At 42.6% G+C, this 12,552-nt stretch overlaps 1 protein-coding gene across 1 annotated transcript; it reads left to right on the top strand.

Moving 5' to 3' along the window:
• The first annotated feature begins 1,464 nt into the window (after positions 1-1,464).
• On the top strand, positions 1,465-11,577 carry CXCL12 (chemokine (C-X-C motif) ligand 12). Its single transcript, XM_010000363.1, has 5 exons — positions 1,465-1,477; positions 2,349-2,466; positions 5,794-5,880; positions 9,584-9,681; positions 11,546-11,577. Exons 1-5 carry the CDS (start codon positions 1,465-1,467, stop codon positions 11,575-11,577), a joined length of 348 nt encoding a protein of 115 aa, XP_009998665.1.
• Positions 11,578-12,552: the final 975 nt, after the last annotated feature.

Below are 12,552 nucleotides of genomic sequence, written 5' to 3'. Positions count from 1 at the left end.
GTGCATGTAACTTTTTTTTTTTTTTTTTTTTTTTTCCAAAATCTGAAATAAGACAGGGAAGATGTTCATCTGCCTTAGAATAAGAAATGTCCTCTTCCCAAACTATGACCCTTTCCCTTGCCTAAGTTAGGATGATAAGGGTTCATATATTGGGAGATGCCACGTGCAGTAGTTTTCCTTGATATTTAGCCTTGCTGAGGGCAGAGTGAGCCACAGACAAGTACTGGAGGTGCAGTGACAGGAGATACTGGTTCCCTGTTCATGGTGCTGAGAGCTGACCCAGTCAGTACCAAATGCTGGGGCTTCCTCTTTTCCTTGCTGTGCTCGATGCCCATTCTTGGGCAGGAAATAACTTTGAAACTCATGGAAACATTAGTCATGGTTAAACTTTCTCTGCTTTTGATTTCAAGTACGGTGGGATCAAAAGTCCCTCTCCCAGTCTCAGAGAGGACATGATTGCATTCTCAAATCATAGATCTGAACAGTTCATCTCTTGTGTGTTATTTAGGGTAAAGCTTGCTTAAAATTGGTTGGTACAAGCTTGCAGAGAAACTTCCACTGCAGCTGTACTGAGTGTCATATGGCTGCATTCAGTTTCAGCCTGCCTTTCCAATACAAACTCACTGATGTGTAGCTATGAGGTACAGATTTGTCAGTGAAAGATCCTAGTCTTTCCTTCCCTTCCATATTAACGCCCTGAAGATCTCCTTTTTCCTGCCCTTGCAGGTGGAAGCTTCTCCTCCCATTTGTTAACTCATAGATTATATTACCGTTTGGACTGCTAAAAAGTTGATAGAAAAACTCCTACAATTTCCTTAATTTATAGCCCAGATCCTACTGTGAATCTGAAGGAATTCTGCTCCCACTGATTAATTCCTCTCTGCCCATCTGCCTGTGGGATCTGATTGTGGCTCATCTCTTGGTAGAGATACTTGGGGAAAAAAAGGGTTCTTTCTCCTGACAACAGGGTAATTTCACTATGTTGTCTGCTGTTAAATGTGCTAGAGACAGGCATTGGTAAATGTGCAGCATATGCAGATCAGCTGCACTTTGAAAAGCTGTTTTCTCACCTTCCTAGGCAGCAGTTTAGGGATTTCAAGTCTTTCCCTGCCCTTAAGCTCTCAATCTGCCTTTAAAGGAGCTGGGTTTGGATGCTGTCAGTGCTCCTGTGTGGTTAAATAAACATGGCAGCAGATTGCCATGTGGAATCTAAGCCCTGTCAGATGCAGATCTGACCATCTACAGCATGAGCCAGACCTTATGGCTTAGGTGTTAGAATTTAATTCCTCCCAGAAGCTGAAAAATGTTCCAATGGGAAATTATTTAAAATCTTAAGCAGCTCCTTCTAGGCTTCCAGGCAAGGTTTCTGTCCTTGTATTTTAGTATGCATGGAGCTCTGAAGCTTACACGGAGAGTGATGATCTCATCTATGTGCAGTTTTTTTGCCAGTTATAAAGTTGTCCCATGGATAAATCAGGTAACAGGACTGCATCAGAGGCTGTGGTGAGAGCCAGGCTGCTTTTCCCAGTTCTGAATACATATTCATTGCTGATTTTTAGCCTAGGGGGCTAAAATTAACTCTGTACCTTGCGATACCAGTTACAGGAATCATCCGTTCTGGGGGTCCTTGATTAATAAGTATATGGAGAGCACACTGCCTTGATAGCTGTCTCCTCGGTTGCAGTTATTTTGCCACAGGCTGGGAGTTCAAAAGACTCCAAATCTCTCCTGCTTAGCCACTGTGATCTCGCAGCTCCGAGTCGCACCTCCTCGTGCGAATGTCTCTGGTGGGATTGAAGGCTGGCTGCAGTGAGGAAAGGTCAGCCGCTGGGCCCTGGGAAAGCCTGAAAGATCCAGGGCTTTTCTGTAGCCAGCAAGTCCCCCGTGAAAAGCCTGCACCTGAGCCGAACGGTTTTGATCTGAACTCTGGAATTTAGCGCTTTCTTCTGGCTACCTTCTAATTTGGCCTCGGGTCAAAATCATTTGACAAGAACAACACTGAGGACAAGTGCCCGCTCTTTTGGCCTTTATCTTTTCTAATTACCAGGAGCATCCCCGTACAATGGAGCGGCTCCTTATTCTAATCTCTTCTTCTTTACTTATCTCCATTTTCTCTCCCTCTGCTTTTGTCTTACAAAATCCCAGGCACCATTATTGAAAGGCTGGGTGCTAGGGTAAAAGGATCGTGCTGGGAGCAGCGGGCAAATGCTCTCTCAAAGCTACAGCTTATCGCTTTTTTTTCACCTGCATATTTGGAGGAAGTTTCTCTCAGCCCTGGTCTGTGTATCTCTGCTGCTGACTGGGAGCAAGAGGGAGTAACATGTTCTTTCTCTCCCTGTGTCCCACAGAGAAACCCGTCAGCCTGACTTACCGATGCCCCTGTCGCTTCTACGAGAGCAACGTGGCAAGAGCCAACGTTAAGCACCTCAAAATCCTCTCCACACCCAACTGCTCACTTCAGATTGTGTAAGTCTCTTGCTCTTTTCAGCTGGGTGCAAATCTCAGGTGTCCAAAGGAAAAGTCACTGAGCTGGTTCCTGCCTTGGTGGCTGCAGTTCAGCCTGTGTCTTACGCCATGCTTTCCAATTCATCCCTCTCTCCATGGGTCAGATACAGCTGGACCCAGCTTTACTCCAGACAAAGGAGCCCAGCTAGATGTTTCACAGCTGTGTTCTATCTTTGGGATATCCCAGTGACTATGTGATCCCCTGTCCTGTTCCCCCATGGGTATGTGAGCAGGTGTCAGGCTGTCCACCACCTTGGATGTAGAGCTTCTCACCTGGGGGAGAAGACCTTACAGTGGTCTGAGTTTTCTAAAGTTCCACTACTCCAGAGAAAACAGCTCAACAAGCAAAAGGAATAGTTGGATTTCACATAGCCTCCACAGGAGGTACAGACCATAAACCTGTGCTTGCCTGATCTAGGAACACACTTACAGGCAGTGGTTGACTTCAGTAAATCACAGAGCACAGAAATTATGAGTTCCCAATGAAAAATAATATCTTCATTTTTTGCAGATAACCCCCCACTCATTTTGCAGAAAATGAGGTGGTAAATATGTGCGTGTGTTTTTAGGGCGGTCTTTTTTGGTTTATTTGTTAAAGGATGATCCACTTCCTACTCTCCCAAAATTAAAAATCTTCAGAAGCAAAAACATAACATTCATCTTTTCATTACAAGGAAGCCTTTCTACCATCAGCTTCTGTTGACCTCCATAGGAAGGTTTTAGTGACTAGGCTGGGTTTCTATGCAGTGTGCTCATCACTAGTTCTGTCTTCAGTGCATGTTGAGCTCTTCCATTTGCAACTTCAGTTGCTGTAGAAATCCATTCTTTGTCATCCAAAACATTTCTGCACTCAGAAGATTGATGTGGTTTCATGAGATTTCTCAGGAATATACATATTTGTATCCATTCATGAACCAGTTTTAATTTTTTCTTTTTTAAACCACCCTGGATGGATCATACACATTTTCTCATGTGTGCTTCTGCCTTAGGATTTTGTGGAGGACTGTGAGAAAAATGTAAGCTTCAGCTGAGAAATAATTTATTTTCACAAAAATGGCAAAACCAGCTGTGACTAACTGATCTACCTATAAACAATTTTGGAGGCAAGCATCCAAAATAAAACAATGCATGGGTTTGTGCTCTTGGACTGTCAATGGATATCATAAGTGTCCCAGTACTACACCTTTGTAGAGGATTTGAAAATTTTTGGAGCAGTTTCAATAAAATAACAGGCATGTAAGACATGATAGAGTACACATTTGTCTCTTAATTCATGTGGGATTATAGTCATTAGAGATAGCTAAGAGCATGAAATGCAGAAACACAAACATCTCATGTTCTTGACCATTCCTGACCCAAAATATATTTGTTTGCAATGTAATTTAGTGGCACACAGAACATGTGAACCTATAGTTCACCATCTTTTTGTTACTTTATAAAAGGCAAGGTACTTAAAAACTTACTTCCAGCCAACCCTGAAACATCATGATTTTGAACTAGGTCTATTGAAACAGAAGCTGAAATGGAAATCAAAAATAACATATAAATTTTTCATCTTGATAGTTTTAAGTACACTCTGATTTTAGTGGACATGCATTATAAAATAAAGGTGTGGGTAGCTTAAAAGCTACCATTTTTAGGAATAGAGAAACTCAGGAAAATCATATAGTTTCAAAGACATATTTTGTGGTTTGGTTGTTTTTGTGTTGTTTATTTTTGTACAAGTACATTCCCTTTATGGTTCAGGGGAAATGTACATTAACAGAAAGCCTAAGAGCAGGCTTTTTGTCTTTGCCTTTGCCATCTCTCCAAAACCAGAAATCTCTCTGTCAATATCTACTTGTAGAAAGCCCACCCTAAATTCCCTGCTTTTCAGTATAGGGAAACAGGCATTTTTAACATGCAATTAATTGCATCCTGAAGTAGACACATAACCGGTTCAGCTTAACACTCACACAATTCCCATGTACAAGGAGCAGGGGCTGACAAGTTCAGAAATAATTATCTAAAAAAACCCCCAGTGTCTTAATATTAGGTGAGAGAAAATGCATTCCATGTGGCAGGAGGCTGGTTATGCGTGCATTTGTTTCTGTACCCTGCCAGGCCAGCTTAAGAGTTCCCAGGCATTGCTAACATCAGCAAATCCACTCTTGCTCCCTATTGGTATCACTTCACTGGAAATACTCCAGCTTGGCACTGCTGTAAAGGAAATATGAATTAAACTCATTTTTTTCTATATTGGCGTAGGGCTTGCAAGACAGGATCTTCAATGTGTTTATGTCACAACTCAGTTGTTGCATAACTTCAGACCAAGGAGCCTTTTTGACCTGTTATTTCTTACGCCACAGTTCTATATTCTGCAGATTTCTTTTTATAATGTGGGGAACATCTTGGCTTTCATCCAGTGGAGTGCTGAAAGAAGTACTCAACTTAGTCCTATGGGCATTTCCATGAAATTGCTGTTCTTGGCACTTTTGTATGTCCAGCAGGCTGTTTAAGGGGAAATGTCTGAGCAGCTGGGGCAGAGGCAGGTCACTCTGGGGAATGTGGGAGATCACAGTAGTCTCAAGAGGCCTTGAGATCTCTGGAAGGCAAGACCTGTTGATGGGGTTGAAAAGGTATTTGTACTTATTCTATATGAAAGATGCAGATGGCCCAAAAGCCTAATTCACAGGGAGCTCAAACTAGCTAAACAGTCTGTTGTAGAAAGCACGGCTTGGACATCCAGCAGGAACTCCTCAGGAGGTTTCTTCTTTTGTCATATGTCTGAATGAATACATGGGGAAAAACTTTAAAAAAAAAGCTATCGAGTGACCAGACCCTTTCAGAACTTCAAGAGGTGTGGTTTGGTGTCTGTCTTCAAAACATGTGAAGCTTCAATTTTGGGTTGAATCTGAAAGCTGTTCTTAATCAACTCCTTGCAAAAATGAGCTACATTTACTATGTCAGTATTTCCAAATGGAGTTTAGCTGTTGTCAGCACTGAACTCGTAACAGCCCAGGTATGAATTGGAAAACTAACATTCAAACCCTGCATATGTCCCACCCCCACATGCATCCCAGTATACACTGCAAGAATCTGCATCACAGGAGACAAATAGTACCAGAGTTTCAAAACTGGGATTATTTATAATAGGTACCTCATGGTACCATTATACCTATTCTCTTCATGGGTTAAATGAGAGCAGCACTGATACCCAAGGAAAACGAGGCATCTGCAGGATGGGGGGTTGATGTGGGCTGAGGAGCTTTGCACACTAGACTCACTCTGACTTTTTTCCTTTGGCAGTGCAAGGCTCAAGAGCAACAGCAAGCAAGTGTGCATTGATCCTAAGTTAAAGTGGATCCAGGAGTATCTGGAGAAAGCTTTAAACAAGTAAGGCAAGAGACAAATGGACTTAACAGCTAACATCCTGAGTTATTAAAGGGTAGAACATTAAGGGCTGGCTTTTACCATGTGGACAAAGTTTCGAAGATGAGTTTGGAGTTGACCTAGTCTGTTAAAACAGCAGCTTCTAGTACATCCCAAATGTTAAACTAAGTGTTTTGCCAGAGTTTGGGGCAAAATCTATCCTAATGAATCTATTCTGGGGTACCCAACTCATCCTTTTTTTAAAAAAAAAAAGCCGTTCTCCCAAGGAAAATGCTTCCTTTATGCCCCCTCTTCCCCAAGTCAAACTACAATTACTTCAGAACTCATATTGTTCCTGTTTCTTTGGAGCCCCTTCTCCATGTTACACTGGGGGTCTGTTTGCACAGGCAGATGAGGCCAAGGGAGTCTTGGGGCTAAAATTTGCTTCTCTACTAGCCAGCGCACAGTGCTGTTAATATCAGCCAAGATGAGATGTGCTGCCATGAATAAGGCTCTTCCACAAGGCCAAGGGAAAATCAGCTGTACTTGGCAAATTCAGACTTTTAAAATCTATTTTTATTCCCTTTGAAAGCGGGTGACTCTGACTACTCTGAGGTGGACCCAGCCTATCTCAGTTCAATTTTCTGGTAACCAAGAGCAGCACTGAGAACATTTCCATGCTGAGTTGCAGGGGACGGTTCCAGTCTTCCTGGGATGAAAACTGAGACATGTGATGGTACAAAGTATTTCCCTGCTTGCCCAGAGCCCTACTGCAGTAAGTCCAGCAGTGGAATTTTGGCCAGCAAGCCTACCTGTGCCTTCAGTACCCCTCCCACCCTTGCCACCACATTCCCACCCCTCAATAACCTCACTGTATGCTGGACCTTGTCACCCCTGCATCTGTAGGGTAAAGGCAGGGCTGGAATCCAGTCATTTGCAAAAGCTATGCATTCTTAGAGAAATGTTGGGAAGGGTATGGCCCCAGGGCAGATGTGAGGCAGTACGGGTAGCTGAATGCCCTCCACTCTTTTCTTTGTAAATGGATCTGCAAAACAAAGGGCAGAGTTTGGAAAAAAAAAAAAAAAGAAAAGAAAGGTCTGTTCTCCTGTGTTTTTGCAATAAGCAAGAGGAAAATGCTACCAGAAGTAGCAAGATTTCTCCATGTAGCCCTCTTGGGCCAAGAGTGAAGAGGAGGAAGCAAGTAGACCAGCTAACAGACTGTGATTCCAGCCCTGACAGCTTTTCCCATCTCATCCATTGCTCAGTGCCTTCTTTGCTTCCAGCACTCAGCCCTTTTGTCCTTTGGGCAAGTTCTCTGCAGAGGTAAATCAGGCTAATGCTACCAGGATGGTTTTGAATATAGGCACAACTGAATGTAAGACCAGGATGTGGGCCTATGCTGACTATTCTAGAGGCTTGAGCTACTTTGTTTTCCAGCTCAGGAAAATCCTCATGCCCCTGCTTAAGTTTCAGTTTGTTGTCATCCCCAGTGAAGCCCTTGGTACTGCTCATAAGACCTGAAATTTAAGAAGTGCTTCAGAAATTTGTGGGGTTGGGCAAATATGATTATGTGCTCAGATCTTGCTTGCCTGACTTAGGACAACAACTCACCTGGAACATGTTCTGCTCTCACTTCCACAAGTGAAGATCCAGGGCCAGCTCTACTGAAACCAGTGAGCCTGTGCCTGATTTCCAGCCAGATTCTGAGTTTTGTTTACCTAACACTAATCCAGAAGCAATTCTGATAATTTGGTGAATTTCATCCTGGTTTACATTGAGTAACAGAAGAAAATTTGGTCTGAGCTCTATGAAGTAAGGTGACAGAAAGCATATATCTCCAACACCTGATCCTGTAATCCTGGCATTGTTTTTGTATTCCAACTAGTAATGTTATCACTAGTGGCATTTTTTTGTATTCCAGCTAGTAATGCTATCACCAGGGGCATTTTCATGCTCCACAGACAGTCAGGGGTCTGTCTGTAGCATTTTCACAAGGCATGTTTTTGTTATATTTTAGTGCACAGCTTTGATTTCTTCAATGAAATGTACTTTGGAATATATTTATAGCGCATCAAACAATTCATATATTTGAATTGGAGCCATATGAATGTTGGTAGTTTAAAACACCAATATCCCTCTAAACTACTAACAGTTTGTAAAATAAATCTATATAGATCTATAAATGTTAATGTAGCTATCAATTTCAATCAGCCATATATTATATTTTTTCACTTGTACTGAAATTGTATGAAATGTGACAATACCCTATATGCACTAGCAATAAACTGGCTAATTGTTTCATGTTATGAAAACCCAATTGTACATGGGAATTTATTTTTCTGGAATAAAATCAATACGTTTTGTAGAAAGGGCTCTTGTAATTGCTTAAGTAAAATCAAATTTGTCAAAACATCTTAATCTATACCAGTGCTTTAATACAAGAACATTTTCTGTTTTATAATGTGCAGCTAAGGGCATGGAAAAGTTCATAGAATATGGTAGTCCAATGTTTGTGAAACTAGAGATGGTTTTAGTAGGGAATTATTTTTTTCTCACTAATTCTGCTTAGCCTTTATTATTGCTTTATATTCATCACATCTCCATGTAACATACACAGTTCTGAGATATCAGTAAAATACATTCAGGCTGTCAGGAATTCACATTCCTTAACAGGCTTTAAAAATCATTGTGCAGCTGCTGTGGCCAACATCATTCAGCATTCATCCATTTTATAGACAAGGTGCAAACCAGTACTTTCTTGAAATAGCTAACAAACCCTTTATCACTTCCAGGCAATTCCAGTCATCATTTACAGCACATTGACAGCCTTTCCTTTCTCTCTTCATGCAAGGATATGCAACATCAGGCCTTTGCAGAGTTAACAGAGCCCAAAACAGCAACCAGTTTGCCAGCTGTCAGGTTAATATAGTCCCACCACGGAAATTCCGGTATTCCAAGATGCTGGAGTCCATTAAGCTCAGTGGCTACTGCTGGCACAGATGAGGGAGCTGATGGATCTGGAGAAGATAAACAAAGTCAAATAGGAAAAACATTTCTCTTGAGCCCACTGGGAGAAAGGAAAATCCCAACTTGTAGGGGCTGTCTGTGATGGGAGCCAAGCCCTGCTGCTGCCTTCCTACATAGTATTTGTTAGCCCTGGTGCGGCAGCACTTCCTGGTTTCTGACCTCTTTTGTTAATAAGGGCTGAAATGCAAGATGCCAAAACAACTACCTCTCAGTACTCCATGAAGCATGTGCTAGGTGGATGACCCACATCATGGGGGACAATGTAGGTGACTATCTTTACAGCCTTGTTTTAAGGCATTAGATGTCCACAAATCCCATAAAGTAGACACCAGTTCTTGTTAATGTCAGTGGGAACGCTGGACTGGAAGCCAGAAATTCAGCCTCCCTCTGCTTTCATTGTACCTCAGGGGTTACAGTGCGGATGATGAGGCCCCTGGCTGACAAGTTCGAGCAGGCATTTGGGGAGGCTTCAGTGTTTTGGGGAAAAGAGTTGTTCTGGTTTCAGAATTTGCAAAATTCCTGACATCATGGCACTCTCATTTGCCTAGCATCCTCTGAGGCAGAGGGTACCTGAAAGGGGATGTTATCATCATTTTCACCCTGCCAGCAAGACGTGAAGGGACCATAGAATGAATGTGAATATGGTCTTTGTATATGGATAATTTATGGCAGTCTTTTTTGTATTTTTCTTTTAATTTAGACCACGTCATCGCACTCATAAAAAAAAGCAACAGAAGAAACGGGGCCCACTCTGCCCTTCCCGTGCAACACCACTAAAGTCTCCAGGGAGAAAGAATGGTAGGAGGCATTAGTTTGTGAGCTGGGATACCTCAGGTTAAAATCCCTGCTCTTCCACTGACCATCCTATGTAACCTTGGGCAAATATGTTAGCCTATCCAGACCTCCTTTTTTTCCTATATCTGTTGAGGTTAACTTCTGTATCTGCCCTGTAGAGCAGCATTATATAGATAAAACTCTTTAAACAGGGGAAAGTTCAGCCACAACAGAGGTGGGAAAATTTTTGCATTTTAAGGGTGGAAAAATGGACACCCAAAGAGGCCAAAATAACCCTGAAGTAAAGCCAAGGTTAAAAACAGGGTAAAGGTTTGAAAGCCCTATTTCTTTTAGCTGGCCATATTCCTCCAATATCAAACTGTCAAACTATAAATAACAACTGTGAATTTATCACTGGTGTTTTTTTAACTACATATGCAGCACTGTGTGGTGACAACATGGTTTGGTGCATTGGTGACTGGGTGGTATGTCTCCAATGGGAGATGCAAAGCAAGTCACAGAGAATGGTGTTACTTGTGCCAATGCTCTGGATGTCCCAGTTGCTTTTGTTTTACCACCAGTGTGATGTGTCCTACCTTTCTGTACCAAAAGAAACAGGGTTACTCTTGTGGGGTATTAAAAACATATATTCAAAGAGGAAAATTTTACTCATGGCTTAGTCATCTTTATGCCTAGATGAGTTTTCCAAGGCTACCTTCTTCACTGAGAGTAGCATCAGTCATCTTTGGTTGTGGTCACACTGTCTTACTTGTCCAGCAGGCATTATTGAAAGGGATGCTTGTTCTGTTCCTGTAGGCTAGATGAGATGTACTCGGACATCAGCGTTTTTGAATACCTGGTGTTTAACCCTCTGACACTTGTAGCTTAGCCTTCATGACCTCATCTAGATTGTTAAAGGCCAATAAGCCTGGAGCAAGAGTAGAGGTCACTTCAGGCAAAACCTGGAGGACACCAGCACAGACTGCCTCTTTGTTCTGAGTGAACCCTGCACACAGTACACTTGCACTTTGCTGTGATGCTTAACCCACCACTGGCCCTGTGTTCCATGCTCACACTGAGCATGGGAGACTCAATTTGTCTGCCTCCTACCCTGAACTCCCTATCTCTGCTCTTAATGCGTCACACATTTACTGTGCAGCATGTGACTTCTTGCCTCCCTGTCACCCCACCTTCACTGGGCAGCTGGTCACCACGTTGTGCCACCCAGCTGCTCACACTGGGTGAGGCCGCAGAGCAGGGAGGCCATGGGGATGTCTCCTAGCCAGGCAGAATACTTGAAGGCCTCTGCCCTCAGATCACCTCGTGGTAGGAGCTGAACACCAAAAAGAGCACAGCATGTGCTCTGTGTTCATTCATCCTCACAGAGGCCTGACACCCTGTGGAGCTGCAGTCCATGATCTCCAGCAGAGCTATGGGGGAGGTGCAGGTAGAGGAGGCATTCCTGGTGCCACTTGCTCCAGTAGTCTGGGGCCACTCACAAATGATTAATCCCTCCTCATGGCTGTTGGGTTGTTGTGGGGTTTTTTGCCACGTCTCTTTGCCCTCTCATAATTCTTTGCTCTGCCTTTCAAGTCCAGAATAAGCTTCCTAGTCAGCCTTCCTTCTATGTTAGCTGTGAACACCTTACTAACTGTGATGAGTACAACCTGCCCAAAATAACTATTGCTGGGTTTACCCTGTTGGGTCCCAGTAGCTCCTTGTGGAGAACTTAACCCCAAATGTCTGACAAATACTGGTTGGAGGGGCTGCAAAAGAAATGCCTTTGGGTTAGTCCAGACACAGATTTGCTGTTTGACTAGGCCTGATATCAAAGCTTTTGCAACTGAAATAAACCTTAATAGTGTTTCACTCTGTTCTTCATCAACAGGAGGTTCAAGATGTAAGAGGCAAGCATTGTAAGCCGTCTACAGGATTTCTTACTGTAGGACCCAGAGAGCAGATAACCAGTATTAGGGAATGAATACATTTCACTGTTATCATGCAGCACAAAAGCAACGCTTCATGCATTTCCAAGGGTGTTGGGGTTTGAGTTTTTTGGTTTTTGTGTGATGTTTTTTTGTTCATGTGGTTGGTGGTTTTTTAGTTGTTTTCTGTTGTTGTTTTCCACAAACTGGCTTGCTTTCACAGTGCTATTTTTATATAATAAGATGTAAGTATTTGAGAAAACTATGGTTTTATACAGGTTGGTTTATTACCTAGCACTGAGGGCAGATATGAATTTAAACTAACAACATGTTATTATGTAATATTTTATTTCATTTGTTATGTAGACATCCTGCTTTATTTAACTTTCTTTTGGTTCATGCAAGTCTCCTGGAGTTTTAAACCTAGAAGGACATGAACTGTACAGTGCAATGATATTGTGTAATTAGTGGAAGGACTCCTTGCCTGCAGAAGTCATCGAGGCCAAGAACATAGGAAAGCTAAAAAACATCAGACATTGATGAAAGTGGACAGCATTACTGTGGGTGGCATTTATATGTATTTTGTGTGAGGAATTAAACTCAGGGCTACAGGGCTAAAGCCCTTCTCCATAGATCATAGACCTTGGTGATGGCTATGAGCAGCTGGGTCAATGCAAATCTGGTTTTGTAGGATGCTAGTAGTTAGCTTGTAGTAGTTGTGTGTGTTAGGAGCCACAACACTGATCTGATGTCACCTGGCATTTCCTATGTTCCTGTGTTTCTGATGAAAAATTTTAGCACAAAAAGGAATGTGTTATTAAGGACTAACCACACGATTACATTGCAAGTTGCTAGAGGGGTCAGATATGCTGCCGTGCACCAGGTGTCTCTTCCCACCCATCCACAGGAGGTGTCTTCATCTTGCCTGGCTAGCTTTGCACTGAAGTATGTGGAGATGCATTCATGTGAC

The sequence above is a fragment of the Chaetura pelagica genome, unplaced genomic scaffold (genome assembly GCF_000747805.2).
Source record: "Chaetura pelagica isolate M959 unplaced genomic scaffold, ChaPel_1.0 scaffold156, whole genome shotgun sequence".
In the NCBI taxonomy this organism is placed as follows: Eukaryota; Metazoa; Chordata; class Aves; order Apodiformes; family Apodidae; genus Chaetura; species Chaetura pelagica.
This window is presented reverse-complemented; position numbering and strand designations above follow the sequence as displayed.

Bases quoted from the DNA above. Each gene is read 5' to 3' on its own strand.
- CXCL12 (XM_010000363.1), top strand. The intron at 5,881-9,583 runs GTAAGGCAAGAG...CTTTTAATTTAG, and splicing joins CTGGAGAAAGCTTTAAACAA to ACCACGTCATCGCACTCATA. The intron at 9,682-11,545 runs GTAGGAGGCATT...CTTCATCAACAG, and splicing joins GTCTCCAGGGAGAAAGAATG to GAGGTTCAAGATGTAAGAGG.